The sequence below is a fragment of the Notechis scutatus genome, chromosome 3 (genome assembly GCF_049901735.1).
Source record: "Notechis scutatus isolate UNSWTSFEM ecotype Mainland chromosome 3, rNotScu1.2, whole genome shotgun sequence".
In the NCBI taxonomy this organism is placed as follows: Eukaryota; Metazoa; Chordata; class Lepidosauria; order Squamata; family Elapidae; genus Notechis; species Notechis scutatus.
This window is the reverse complement of record NC_142011.1, coordinates 73,709,685-73,725,787: the sequence shown is the minus strand read 5'-3', so window position 1 is coordinate 73,725,787 and position 16,103 is coordinate 73,709,685. Positions and strand designations below refer to the sequence as shown.

Genomic DNA, 16,103 nt, shown 5'->3' with positions numbered 1-16,103 from the left:
AAGTCCTTACATCTAAAAAATATCCAAGTTACCCAGGAGCTTGCTCTTCCTGAGACCATCATCTGTGAACTATCCTTAAATATCACAATTCGATTCTTACTATGTTACAGAGCACCTGATTATGACATCGAACATGTAAACAAGCTAAATACATTACTAACATGGGCTGCATCCTGCCCATACCCTTTTATCTTTCTTGGCGATTTCAATCTACCTCATATTGACTGGACCCTAAATGATTGTACAACTGAAATCATACACACAACCTTCTACAATGCTATTACAAATCTGGGACTGGAACAACTAGTAACCAACAACACTAGACTAAACAACTGCCTCGATCTCATCTTCTGCAATAGTTTGAATTTAATTTACGGAATACAAACTAAAAACCCTTTTCCAGCAGTGACCACAATATGATTGACTTTTGTCTCAACATACGCCCACACAAAAATCACCACAATGATGTAATCCCCTATTGTAACTTCAAAAAGGCAACTATGATCTTATAGACAACGATCTCTCATCCCTTGATTGGCAATCTCTATTCACTGGATGCAATACTGTTGAAGACCATTACAACATATTTTTACTTGAAGTCAAAAGAGTCATCAAACTATATGTTCCAACAACAACTCCCAAAACAAAACAAAAAGCAGATTACCCATAACAATAAGGAAACTTCAATCCAAAAGAGATCACTCTGGCGGAAAAACAAATCTGGTCACGTTGCCAATTTCAAAAGCCGATACAAAAATTTATGCCACCAGATAAAGACCGAATGCACCAATTATCACATTAAACAAGAGGAAAACCTTCTAAGCACCAATTCCACCCGTGCTTTTTACAATTTTGTAAACAACAAACTAAAAGACTCAAGGTCCATCCCACCCTTGATAGGACCTGATGGTAAAGACTGCAACGATGACACCATTAAAGCCAACCTCTTTAACACATTCTTCAGCTCAGTATTTGTAAACAGCAATGGATCATGCCCAGTATTTCCTAGCCGTACCACAGATAACAACAATGATCTAATACATATTGATTTTACAGAAGACAATGTTGAAAAAGCACTACGCAATCTAAAACCATCTCTATCTATTGGACCGGATGGAATATGTGCCTACTTCTTAAAAAAGCTATCCACTGCCATAGCCAAACCTCTAAGCATAATCTTTGAAAAATCTTTCAGGACCAGCTCCTTGCCTAACCTATGGTCACAAGCCACAGTCATCCCCATCTTCAAAAAGGGAGACCCAAGCCTAGTTGAAAATTACAGACCAATCTCCTTATGCTGCGTCACCTGTAAAGTCATGGAATCAAATATTAACCAATCCATCATCCTCCACTTAGAGACAAACAACCTACTCTCCAATAAACAATTTGGTTTCAGAAAAAAACTATCCTGTAATCTGCAACTCTTACACTGCAAAAACATATGGATGACACAACTCGACCAGGGCAAAGCAATAGACGCAATCTACATAGACTTCTGTAAAGCCTTTGATTCAGTGGTACACGACAAACTACTCCTAAAAATAAAATCCTATGGTATCTCTGGACAACTGAATTACTGGATAGAAGCATTCCTGGCAAACAGACAACAAATGGTCAAAATTGGGAGCGTCCTATCAAATTCTGTACCTGTCAATAGTGGTGTCCCCCAAGGCAGTGTTCTAGGACCAACTCTCTTCATACTCTACATAAATGACCTCTGTGATCATATTAAGAGCAATTGCGTTCTCTTCGCTGATGATGTAAAGCTGTTCAATACCACAGACAATACTGCTACCCTACAAAAAGATCTTGACTATGTATCAGAATGGTCAAATAAATGGCAACTTCAAATCTCAACAAATAAATGCTCTGTCTTACATATTGGCAAAAAAAAATCAGAAAATAAAATACAAGCTGAATAGTCAAGATCTTGTTGATGACCCAAGCTCTGTAAAGGACCTTGGAATACTCACCTCTAATGATCTAAGTGCTAGAGCCCACTGCAACTACATAGCCAAAAAGGCATTAAGAGTTGTTAACCTAATCCTACGTAGCTTTTTCTCTGGTAATATCACACTACTAACCAGAGCATACAAAACATTTGCTAGACCAATACTTGAATACAGTTCATCAGTCTGGAACCCACATTACGTATCTGATATTAGCACAATTGAGAAAGTCCAGAAATATTTCACAAGAAGAGTTCTCCACTCCTCTACTCGTTGTAGAATACCTTATGCCACCAGACTTGAAATTCTAGAACTAGAAAACCTTGAATTACGCCGTCTTCGGTCTGATTTAAGCATGGTATATAAAATCATACATTGCAATGTCCTACCTTTCAATGAATACTTCAGCTTCAACCATAACAACACAAGAGCACACAATAGATACAAACTCAAAGTTAACCGCACCAAACTTGATTGCAGGAAATACGACTTCAGCAATAGAGTGGTCAATGTCTGGAATACTCTACCCGACTCTGTAGTTTCTTCCCCAAACCCCAAAAACTTTAACCTTAGACTGTCTACTATTGACCTCACCCCTTTCCTAAGAGGTCTGTAGGGGGCGTGCATAAGCGCACCAACGTGCCTACCGTCCCTGTCCTATTGTTTCTCTTATTCTTCTTTTATTTTTCTTATATGTACCCATTTCATGTATTCACAACTATGTATACACTTATACTTATTATCTTGTAAACAATTGGCAAATCAAATAAATAAATAAATAAATAAAAAATAAATAAAATAAATAAGCTTCCATGGGAAAGTGATCGACCGGTTAATATTAGCTACACAGAATTCCAGGTCTTCTTCCTGGAACTGCTTCTAGAATCGAAGAAGCACTAGGCAAATTTCAGCCTTGGAAAGGTGAAGAAAGGCCATGCTATGAAGTCAATCTCCAATGCCCTTTTCTGTATATTTTTTTCTGAATAATGAATGACCAATGACCATCATTTGCAAGGCTTTAGTAAATCCTATTTTAGTAAATACCATTCAAGTATTAAAAGGCACCTATATAAAGCACAAAAACAGCTTTAAAATAAAAATTCCTTTTTCCACCCTGTAGGTCTCTAATGCCTTTCAGAAATAGTCCTATACAGTGGTTATAAATTTGTTTTGTAGACAGAACGTTGTCTGTTCAAAACACAGGAAAACTTTTATTATTGTTTTTTCCCCTGGGCTACCTCTCCTGCCATTGGACTTTCCTATCTTTTCTTTTTAATAAGACAACCAGTGCACTATTTCATCATTTCTTTAATGACTTTATGTACACGTCCAGCAAGAGGAGAAATGATGAAATGCTGTATGTCAGCTGTTTTTTAAAAGTCAGGTTTTGAACCAGCCATGTTCTATATACCAGACAAGTGTTATAATAACTTTGCTATTGTACCATCATATTGTACCAGCTCTGGAGGATAGTGGGGACCATAGCAACCATTGAATCAGCTGAGAAGTGTTCCTGTTCCTTTGATGTGGTTGATCAAAGTGCAGGGGTTGACCAAGAAAGAGAAAAAAATATGCCCCAGGCAACATGGGCAGCAGGTACATGAAGCAGGAAAACAGAACTTTGAAAGTACAGCAGGAAAATTCATGGGGAAGTCATTTTCACAGGGGATGAGGAATTTGTAGAAGATGAAGTCATATAGTCCTCCCATCCGGAAGTGATTCCTGATCTGGACCAGGTTCTTGCATAGGCCAGGGATCACTTTTGGATGGCAGGTTTGGATGATCTCATCTTCTACTCATTCTACCTGGAAGTGCAGATAAGCCCTCAGGCACTTTCTATATACATTAAACCAATATGGCTTTTCTCTTGTGTGCACTCTGTCTTAACAGTACTGTATATTTGTGAGCGACGCCATTTTGTAGTTCCTTTCTTTAAAATGGATCTTGTCTTACAGAGATATAAAAATCATAGCATGCAAAAATTACCTCTCTCTCTCTCTCTCTCTCTCTCTCTCTCTCTCTCTCTCTCTCACACACACACACACACACACACACACACACACACACACACAAACTTATAAACAGAATTTCCATGTATATTTAAATAGCTGAGTTTCAAAAATATATCCCTAGAACCAGGATTCAGGAACCAAGATAGTGACAAAAGATTCAGAAAGTGATGCCTCAAACTTTTTGACCATATTATAACTCTACAGGGATCAAAATTCGATTTTACATTATGAAATGTATGTTTATGTTATGACAAGGTTTGTGTATCCCCTTACTGTATTGTGTGTTCAATTACATGGACTGTGAAGGCAAAGCCCATTATAAAATAAAGTAGCATGAATGTACACACAGCAATTCTCACACAACATTTGTCAAAAATATTGTCCAAGCGAAAAGATTTAGAGAAAAGTATTTGAAAAGAAAGAAATAAAGTAGTTGGCAGGAGAATTTGTGATAAAGGGAAAATGTGAAGTATATCAATAGCCTTTTTCAAAACACACATTTTCTGTATACCATTTAGATTACAAGGAAAATTGTTTAGCTTGGAAATTCATTTTCCTTTTTCAGTTAAAATGAAATTTCCCAATTAGGAGTTCCAGAAATCAATACCTTCAAATCATATTAAGCAAACCCACAGAATATGATAAATGTAACATTAAAAGCATTTAATGTCTTCATGCAATAAGAATTCATTCAGTTACCAATAAATCCAATTTTGGCTATCTGTTTTTTTTAAATCAAAATGTTTAGACAATTTGAATATGACAAGTCAAATGATTTGACCCATGCGTTCACTCACTCATTGAGAAAGAATATTAGGTTTTATTTAAAATATTAAAAGTTAAAAATAATCAGAGTACTACAGTATGGTTTTTCACTGATGACCCAAGGGCTAATTCACTTGTGTTCCAAAAAGAAAGCTACGAGATGAAAGAGGAATATTAACCATTTTGGTAAGATCTTTAAAGTATGTTTTATCCTTTGCTGGTAAAGATATCTCACAATTCCTGCTCTGGTTATACATTTATTGGTTTCAGGTGGAGTATATCCTTAGCAGAATATGACATAGTGATAGAAACATTGTTATTAGATACCTTATTAATTTGTGGAGTAATCTCTATGAGAAATTTATTTTGTTTTGGTCTTCTTCAATATGGCCACATGCATCTTTCTGGACTCAATATGTTTGAGAACCAGCCTCATCAACTATTGCAAAGGCATATTTATATCTAATAAATAGATTTCGGTCAGGTACTTTTATCTGTATTGCATCTCTCCCCATTTTTTTTTTATCACTCACATTCATATCTAGGAAGAAAATAGCCACCCAAACCAATAGAAACAGAGCTATAAGAAGCCTCTCTAATACCATTGTAGCTTCGAGGCAATATAAGCTTTGGAAAAGAATGCAGAGAAAAGTAGCTTCTGCAGTCTTCCATCCAGGAAAGATAAGAGGAGGGGGAAAATTCAGCAGAGCCCAGACAGGGGTTAATAAAGAGTTCATCAGATTCAATACGAAATTGTCTTGCTCTTCAAGCCATCCCATCTGAAAACGGGTCAAGAATACCCTTTCCCATTACTTCAACGAAAACAGTGGAAAGAAAAAAAAAGAATTAGAAAAAGAATTAGAAGACGCATGTAATCAATCTTCTCCTTTACAAAATACAGTAGTTCTTCAGTCTGCCAGATACTGCATCTTTCAGGGCGAGAGACAGGCAATGCCTATTAAATGTGTTTTTCTTCTCCAAAGAAATGGGGTCAGTAAAGGATCCTTCTAACCTTAATACACTAAAGCTTTAATGAAAGGCAACTGCTATTTTAAGATTTTATGAGAGGATTTTTTTTATACGTGTAACAAAGAGTTGCAGACACCTGTACCCATTACTACAGAGTTTCCAGAGGCTCTTTTTATCTGAATCTCCAAGCCAGTTCTTATAAACTTTTACAAATCGTTAGACCCATAAATGAGGCTTAGTCATGAAGAAAGCTAGGTCTTGACATACTCAACTGTTATACTTTAAAATAAGACTGATATGCTACAGTGTCTTTCTTTTTATTATGGCGCTTTAATTACTTTACGTTCTCTTGACAAAGGAGGAATTTTCTCAAAAGTTGATACAGATCAACAGCGTTTGTTCACTTTCAAATCCTATAACATCAAGGCCACAAAATTACACTAGAGTCGTTTCTTAAACATGAATGTATACCTGCAGAAACCCATTTAATTCAATCTGTGAATACTGTCTGATTGGTAAATTTCATCAACTATGATGTAAGGAACAATGTTTCTTCAATAATGTGAACAATAATTGCCTATAGTTATATTATTCCTCTTCAATGACAGGAAGGGAAAATATTATCATTAGACTCTCTTGATAGAGCTGTACAACTTTGTTTGTGCCACAGACCACAACTTGTCTGTCAAATGAGTCATCCTCTAAAACGTGGGTGGGGCCAGAATAAAAATTAAAGTTTATTTAATTGAAATATAAATTTAAAATTAATTCAAGATGTCAATTTGATTATGACATAATTTTCATATATATTTAATGATTTATCTCTTCCATTACATTAAAAATACAGTTTAGTTAACCATAACTTTCATCATTGTATAAGATAGAATTCTGGAATATTCAATGTAGTCCAGTGCTTTTGCAAATAGATTGCATTTGCAAAAATTAACAAACTTTATTAAAGTGATCCTTGCCATATCATTATTCAATTGCACAGCAACTTTATCTCAAAAGAATACTTGATGGTGTTGTGGAAGGTACACTTGAAGGCAAACAACGATTGGTTCCTTCTCATGAATTTGAAATCCAAGTATCAATGCAACAGATTCAGAGGAGCCAATATATCTTTCTGTCAAGTATTGTGGGATTTTTGCCTTCTTCATTCAATGCAAAAATTGCCTGATTGTTCCCTTTTATGGTATATTTAATAATACATTTAATGGATTTGACAGATTAGTATATATCTAGATTAAGATGACAACTGAACACTTTCAATAGTTGTGCATTATAGGCTACCACTCACTGAGAACTATATTTTGATTTGGTCATCCTGCTTGATATCCTTCAAATCCTGCCATTTTTGAAAACCATCTCCTAGGTATAGGATATAAATAATCGCCACACCTTGTATGCTCATTGAATGGCTTTGGATACCTCTTATTGCATGTACAATTCTTCCAACATGCCAAATTTCTGCTGCAATTCAGACCATGGATCATGTGCTTCAGCATCAATTTATACACTCTTGAACTTTATTTGGATCTGGTGCTTCAACATGCACAAATGTATCATAATCCTGTGGTTTTGGCTTGGATACTTCATGAAGCCACAGAAGACAGTGCAAGTGAGGTCCAAGAATGACATGTGGTTATTCTTCCAAGCTGAGATATTTATTGTTTCCACACCTATAGGCAGAATCTGGCCAGACTAAGTACTCCACTATCTGCATATACCATATACTTTGAGAACTATTGGGGAGGGCCTGTCTTCCCACTCTTTCTCTCACATAAAATATCTGGATTTAACTATCTCTTATTCCATTGGAATGTATCTCCTCCCTCAGCCTACCACATTCCATTACATTGCCCATAGTTGTGGTATTCCATACTTAGCACGTAAGCAATACACAGCAAGACCATGTTTTGCAGTAAGGTACTTTGTGAACATTCATCTTCAAGTTAAATGCTCTTGTGATTAAATCTGGCTGATCGTTTGCCTGGTGATTCAAAAGAAGATGCTATCACATTTTTGGCCATGTATTTGGACTGCATGCCATCGTAATGAAAAATGAAGCATTGGCCTATTTCCATTTAAACATCGTGGCATCTGGACAATGTTTCATCATATATCTTGGTTCACCAACAAATGTTAAAGAGATGATGGTGCACTATCTGATGTTTCTAAAATCATCATCTTAATTCAATGCATCAATTAAGCATTTGCATATTGTTGATCTAAAGGTTACTTGAGTTATTCAGCTGAAATTCAGTCTCTTGCATTCAGTCTTAGCAGTTACATCAACTACATATTGTTGGAAAAGATGCCCTCCCCTTAAAAGATTATTAAACTCATTCTTGTAATGCTGCCCAGCAGTGAGGCAGCAACTAATAGCACTGAAGCAGCCACAACTTCCCCAATATTTCGTTCCTTTGGGAATCATGGATCCCAGATTTTGGACACATCCTGTAAGTTAGCCCATTTGAAGTACCTTAGTTCAAAAATTATTGCCCTCATGACAATGAGAATTTAGTGGTATATAGATCAATAAATCAATCTGATATGCAGATGTTAAGAGATGACTTGATTCAAGAATTGCAGGTTCCTATATTGACTAGACAATGAGAGAGTGTCTTAATTTCTATAGCAAGAATATGAATTAAGAGCAATGATCTATAGAACAAAAATAATATTTATCATGTATTGGACTCTGTTATATTTGTATAAACAAGGGCTTTCTAGGATAGCACTTTGTTGGAGATGTAATAAGGACAACGCCTTTTTTTTAAAAAAAAGCACATGAACATTTCAGTTTAAAGGAGTCAGTATGAAAGCAAAAAAGTAGCCATCACTGTCATTATTGTCTGATTCATTACTGTTTCTTGCTAAGGAAACCTGAGGAACTTGCAGGCAAGTTGAAAGGCAACAGTACATTCTTTTAAGTCTCGTAAGGACTTCTCAGGTAGCATCCACTGCATTTTTTATATTACAATAAATACTTAACACAGTTCCTATTTTTGCTGCCTGTCAGGTGCAGGAAGTCTAGTTATGAATTGTTGAGAAATGGTTATTCAAAAGCTTAATGACAGGTTTTCCACTTTATTTGATTAATGAACTATAATTAGTTACAAAAGGCTGTTCTTGGGAATGCAGATTTAGGTCTCCTGACACTGATTCTCCTCTGCTGCACCAGCCATTAGTTATATTTGAAGTCCAGGCTCGTATTTCTCAGAATATTGCCATTAGTATTCCTCTAAATATTATACCCATATTTATTAAGCATTTCTCTAAAAGAAGAGTATTCCTACAGACGAACATAATTGTGGAGTGCACTGTTTTGTGGTGGCATTCTGAGAGATCAGTTTTATTCAGTACTGGTGTGGGGGAGAGGTCCAGTTCTAGGCTCCTTCTGTGTACAGTGCCTCTGGGTTGGACTCTACACTGTTCCTGTTTAACACAAATATTTTATAATATATTAGAACATTTAACATGAAACCAATGGGTGAAGTGATATATCAGCACAAAGTGAAATATCAGTATGCTGATGATATTCAATTATACCAACCCACCCTTGGCTGGACAAGTGATGCTGTCTAGGTGCTTACTCGGTTCCTGCGGATTACGAAGGTCTGGATGGAGATAAACAAGCTATAAGACTGAGTGTCTTTGGGATTTTGAGTACCCTAGATCAGGGATCCCCAACCCCCATGCTGGAGCCTGGTAATGGACTGTGCAAGCAGAGGGCAAGTGCGTGAACATGCAAAGCTGCATTTGCGCAATCAGCGTGCCCAAAACCATTCCATCTCTCTTCCTACACTACCATCACCGGTCCGCAGAGCCAGAAAGGTTGGGGACCCTAGATGTAGTGGGGAATACTCCTCCAGACAGAGGTGCTGCACAATTTTGGAGTCTTCAAAAAAGCAGGTGACAGTTGTGGCTAGTGGGGCTTTTGCACAAATCCTAAGTACCTGCCCCTAGACTGGGAGACCATGATCACAGTCTCTCTCCAATTGAATTACTGCATTGTGCTCTAAGTGGGGATGTCCTCAAAAATACTTGAAAGCTTTAACCAACTCAGAATGCAGTAACATCTACAGTTTTAGACTTACCCAGTTTATTTGGGTTACCCTGCTATTTCACAAGTGGCATTTGGTTCCAGTATGCTTCTGGATACAATTCAAGGTTTTGGTTATGGCCTTCAAAGCCCTGCAGCCCAGGTTACTTGGAGGAACCACCTATCTCTAAAGATCTCTGCCTGTCCCGTTCGATTTGACACACAGGTTCTCTCTATTAAACAAAGTTATCTTGAGGAATATAGAGTCATGTCTTCTCTGCATGGTGCCATGCTGCTCCTGTGGAACAGCCCCTTCCCTGAGATCCTCACCCTCCTGGGTTTCCAGAAGACTGTGAAGACTTGTCTTTTCCTCCAGGTCCTGGACCAGGATATTAAATAAGCCCCAAACAGGCACATATGCAGGTACTATATGGTACCTTGGATGCTTTATTCTGGTTTTTGGCTTGGTTTGTAAAGATTTTATTAAATTGTTTTCAATAAACATTTGTTAGCCTCCCAGATTTCATATGAAAATTGGCAGCTGTATACATTTTCTTAAATAAACAAAGAAGCCAGCAAGCCTAGATTTAAGTTGGTCTCTTGGTGGATTTGAAGAAACTAGTAGGAATTAATATCTGACCCAATAATACTCTATAGCACATTAAGACGAGTAGAAGAACCATGGTTTTTGTGCCCACTGCTATGCCTGCAATATATTGAAATATACTCTATTACTGCAGGAAGCTTCTACTTGCATATATTATGGGATAGCTAGCATGTAATAGCTTTATTTGAGTATTTATATGAACATCAATAGGAGCTTGGGATAGACCACTTGATTTAATGCAGAGAAGATAGAGACATATTAAGCGAGGCTAGGACACATCTCTGCATATTTTTATCAGTGTTAATTATAGACACTCTTCTGTTTGTCATGGCCGTGCGGCCCAGGGGGGCAGTACGGCTACATCTGATTGCTGACATCCAATTAGCACCACCTATAGAGCATGTGTAGCTTAAGGCTCCAACCTTGGCAACTTTAAGACTTGTGGACTTCAACTCCCAAAGCTGGCTGAGGAATCCTGGGAATTGAAGTCCACAAGTCTTAAAGTTGCCAAGGTTGGAGACCCCAGCCCTTAAGGGATGCTACAGATGTGGACAACTTTGTATATAATTACATGGATTGTGTGCATATGTTTATTTCTCTTTGTCATGTTCTCATCATATCTTAAATGAAATAAAAATAGTCAGAAATTATATTCAGGTATAATAGCAAAATAAGGCAATTCTGTGCCAAGTAAACCTTCATTTTGCAATTTGTTTTAAATTTTGGAATCATTAAATACATATAAGTAAAAAAAAAGTTAATAATCCTGCAGTTGGGTCTACACCATGACAACATCCAGTCTTCTATGCAACTATACAGACATGATGATTATTTTTATCATATCCACAGAGAGCTGGCTTTCCATTTTTGTTCTCCTATCTTGTGAGAAGTGTTGGCATGCATACAACAGATTTAAGCTAAAAACAGAATGGAAGTCTCATATTGATCTTAACATGTAATGAAATACACTATACCATTCTTAATACTCTGTGGATATAGGAGTCTGAACAGCTATTGTCAGCCACTGCCACTACTACACAGCCTAGAAATGCAAGACATTTCTGTTTCTACACAAAGCTTCAAGAGATAAATCCCATTTCATTCCCTGACAAAAGAGCTACTAGCCTTGGAATCTTTCCATGCAGCTAAATGTATTGCAAAGCTTTGAGCTTGCTACAGATTAATAGTCAAAGATGACAGGCTGTTGAAAGGAAAAAAAGATCCTATAATACCATTTTGTTTATTATTTATCTCAACCAGTGAATTTGTTCAAAGCAATATTCTTTCTCATATCCACATGACAAGCAGATATAAGTTTGAGTTTAATATCAAATATCAATAGTAGATGTATACAGCCCTAATTTAAAATACCATGAGCTTTCCTATGGAACTCAGCTTCCGCTGAGTTCATCTCCAGACATGAGACAAAAATGTACACAGAATAATTATTCCAATGTCACAGCAAAGGTGGCAGGTCTAATAATCTTGTATATGCCAGACAAAATGTATATACATTTGTGTATATAATACAAAATACAGGCTACAAATGATCTGTTTAGTTTATATACTGTATAATGGCAGACCTAAGAGGGATATAAGGAAAAGAGGAGCTACAAAAGTGAATTTCTCTGTTCTTTGTTCAGAAAAATCTAGCCTGAAGTTTTGGATGTCTTCCTGAATGAATTATTCCTCTCCAATTTTTCCCATCCCATCCTATTCCAAAAAGTACAGGTAGTCTTCAACTTACGACCACAACTGATTTATGTTGCTGAGAAATTTGTTAAGTGAGTTTTGCTACATTTTGCAACTTTTCTTGCTACATTTGTTAAGTGAATCACTGCAGCTGCTAAATTAGTATCATGGTCGTTAAGTGAATCTGATTTCCTCATTGACTTTGCTTGTCAGAAGGTGATTAGGTGACCCTGGGACTCTGCCACTGTCATAAATGTGAGTTCGTTGTCAAGCATCCAAATGTAAATCATGACTCCAGGTCACAAATGTGAAAAATTGTCATAAGTCACTTTTTTCAATGCCGTTGTAACTTCAAACAGTCACTAAGCAAACTGTTGTAAGTTGAGGACGACCTGCATTTTCTCAGATACTGCTGGGAACTTCTAGTTTTATCAACTTTCTTCTGCAAATATAAGTAACTCTTTGATTGCGAAAATCATTTTATTTTTTAATTATTTTTGTTTGACCTTAGTTGATTCAAGATGAGGTAGCCTGAAGGGGGGAAAGTATTTTTAATTTTGAAAAAATGTACTTTTTGAAAGTGAAAAATGTTATTTAAAAAAAAAAGTTTTAAAGAGTATCAGTAAAACATAAAATCAACACTTTTGTTTCTTTGCGAAGAGTACATTTTTTTGTTTCCTTACATATCTGATTCAATAAATGTCTGCCATACCAAGAAGGTTGGTAGGCTGCTCTAATAATAATCACCTGCGCTCCCACTGAGTTAATAAATCAGGATGGATGAATTAATTACTTCCAAAATTATCTCAAGCATGAGAGACAGTTGATGTCTTTCAAATTAGGAATTAATTATCACAATGAAACTCAAAAGTTGCAGGCGGTTTTAAGAAATGAGCTAGGGAAGATTACTTCCAAGTCAGTGGGCTACTTCATTCCCCCTGATATAATTGGCAGAGCCTGCCATCAAGAAAGGATAAGAGACATCAAAAGTATTTATAAAACTATTAAACCACAAGCACAAGACTTCTCCATCAAAGGCTAAGGGATAGGCTTGGTCTACTTCAAGAAGTTTAAAGGGATCAATTATCTCCTGATGCTGAGTGAGTTACATCTCAATAGGAGATAAACAGATTTAGTTTTTTTCCCTCCAACCTTTATACATTCTTCCTACAAGTTGTTGACTTTCTATTGCTTTGCCTGCCTGCCTTCTGTTCCTAGTTACCTGCACTCAGAGACATATAGTGAGAATGGCAACAGACTATGCCACATTGTTTCCCTGCTGGTTTCTCCTATACTTTTTGGTAAAGGAATTGTGTATGAAACAAAATACAAACGAGCTAGGGAAATGAGCTAGGGAAGATTACTTTCAAGTCAGCGGGCTACTTCATCTCCCCTGATATAATTGGCAGAGCCTGCCATCAAAATACAAGTAGGCAGAACTGTTACTCTGACCAAATGGCCTGAAGGCCAACAGGGCAGAGCTGAGGAGAGATACCTAAATATATTTTTACTCTTTTCCATTTCTAAAGAGTTTCTCTTGTGCGGAATGAGAGAAAATACAATAAGACCAGCTTGTTTGGTCTTTTGGTCCCTTCAGTGCTACTCAAGTCATTACACTTCTTTCAATCTTTGATGCAAATAATCATACAGAGTGGTGGAAAAAGAGGATTCCATGTTGGATTTTTTTTTCTAAGGATGCTAAGCCAAAGTTTAATATCAGAGGGAATGGAAATAATCAATCCTATGGATGTTGTCCATGGAACTATAGGACAATGGATTACATAATGTTCCGTTCTTTGTTTTAAAATTCTTAGAACTGACCAAAAAAATGCCACCACTGTGCTCTTTATTTCATTTTAAGGAAAAATGGGATATGGAAGGTTAGTATTCCACATTTATTTGTAGGAGATGAGCAGGCTGAGCCTGAGGGAGGGGTCAAACATGGCAAAAGTCACAAGTCCCTGCATGCCTGCAAGAGATCTAGGTCCAGCCATCTTGAATGCCTTCTTATTCCTGCTCATTTTCCTTGACTGTTCAGATTTTTGTAGAGGGCTTAAGCTTGCAGTAAAACTTTATACTCATCTGAACTGCCTGAATCTCCTAATTCTCCTAGCACTTGACATTTTTTAACTTCACCTGAATGTGCTTTTCCAGATACTCCTTAAGTCTGTTCAGGCCACTGTTATCAAATTGTCCTTTTTCTGAGCACAATATTGGTCAATTTTGAAAGCATTATAGGTTCAGTTATGAAAATCGTTCAATCTTCAGATGAAAACTTCAGCATTTGACTGTTGAAGTTATTGCCATCAGACATACATATGTTTCAGAATTATGGTTAATGATTTGAGCATTGTCAACAGCAATGTACCTGTTTAAGTCACGGTGTATAATTGGCTGGGTAAGATTGTGAAGATACTCCATACCTTTAGCAACATCTACTGCAATGATTAATTTGGACTGCAAGTCAAGGTTTCTGCAATGAAAAGAAGAAGAAAAAAAGACGTGCCTTCATCAGATTGGAGACAGGTGAAATGAATTTGTCAGACCTCCTGATTAGTAAGTAAATTGATAACTAGTAATTGTCATAAGCAAATCAATTTGTCCCTCCAAGCAATTTAAAATGAGAAATTATCTCTAATTTGCAATAGGTTTGTTCTTAATTAGAAGTTAGATCAGTTATTCATTTACCTATGAATACCTACTATTCTATCTCCTCTTCTAATATCTTCCAATGACAGATTTGATAGTCCAATAATCTTTTTTTTTTTTTTTTGTAAATTTTATTTGAGTTTTCACAAAGAGAAAAAAAAATACAAATAAAACATCTTTTTTGAAAGTAGCGTAATCCCGGGTTACATTTCTTCGTACAGACACAAATTCACGTTCATGTTCATTTTTATATTCTATTCCATATCTTATTACTATTTTACATTTTCTGCATAGCTTCTCCCCTCTTTTAATTTTCTCAATTTTATTTTAATTATCTCATCTCAATTCAAATCATTGTATTTATATTTTTGTCTGTCCTGTTTCAATTATCTATTATCTTTTCTCATTAAACAAAATTTCTCCTGTAGTTACTGATTGGAGTATGACACCTTTATATCTTTTCCCTAAAGTTGTAACATTCAATATAATACATAACTTCCATTTGGATTCTGCTTGGTACATTCTTAAAATACACACTGTATTCTTAAAAAAAGAAAAAAATTATAAATGTATATAATTAAAACAACATTCCATTCCAATTCAATTCTATCATTAATATTAATATTCATTAAAGTCTTAACATTTTTAACATTACTTTTCAATTAAATATCATACATCTATGGGAACAATTATAAGCTTTCCATAGTTAATTTCCCCCCCCCCCTCTTCACTTATATTTTATAAAACATTAACTAATTAAAATGTTCCTGTTCCTTCCTAATTCAATTTTCTCATTTATTTTATTTCGCTTATTTTATTCACAAACATTTCACTAAATTACACTAACTATTTTATCCCTCATTTTAATCATACGTTGTTTCCAATTTTCTAAAGTTATTTCTATTACTAATATAACAATACAATCTTATGTACCTTTACAGAATCCCCTTTTCAGTTAGATTTTCACCCATTATCTCTAAATAGGTCCTGTTTCTCTATATCTTGCTCCAGTCCTTTGTAACTTCTTTTCCTTTCCTTCTTCCCTCTCTTCTTCTCTCTTCCCTTTTTACCCCCTTGTCTCTCTACCTCTATTTCTCTCTTCTGTATTCCCCTTTTCTGTTGCTTTCCAGTATTATACTTATTTTTTGAATTATTTTTCTTTTCTTTGGTTGTTTTTTTAAGTCTTAAATTCTCCATTCTCTTTCCCCCTTTCCTTTTTCTTCCCCACATAAAATTGCTTGTTCATTAAAGATGGCTTCTTCTTTGTCCCAGTCTTCTTGTTTTGCAGTCGTTTCTTGTTGTTTGTCATAGTTCCAAATCTCCATGTCTAAGAATTGAAAAACAAAGCCAAAAGAACCCTTCCCTTCTTGTGCATCTTCTTTGTACTTTTTAAGTTCCATTTTCAATTCATG

At 35.9% G+C, this 16,103-nt stretch overlaps 1 protein-coding gene across 2 annotated transcripts in view; it reads right to left on the bottom strand.

Annotated features, from left to right (window-relative positions):
* The window catches only part of LOC113419771 (serine/threonine-protein kinase TNNI3K), a 263,727-nt gene that overhangs the window by 114,873 nt on the left and 132,751 nt on the right, over nt 1-16,103 (bottom strand). For both annotated transcript variants that reach the window (XM_087960477.1, XM_026679341.2), the window contains one exon: nt 14,411-14,515. In XM_087960477.1, coding sequence (XP_087816603.1) covers nt 14,411-14,515 — 105 coding nt within the window. The remainder of the gene's footprint in view (nt 1-14,410; nt 14,516-16,103) is intronic.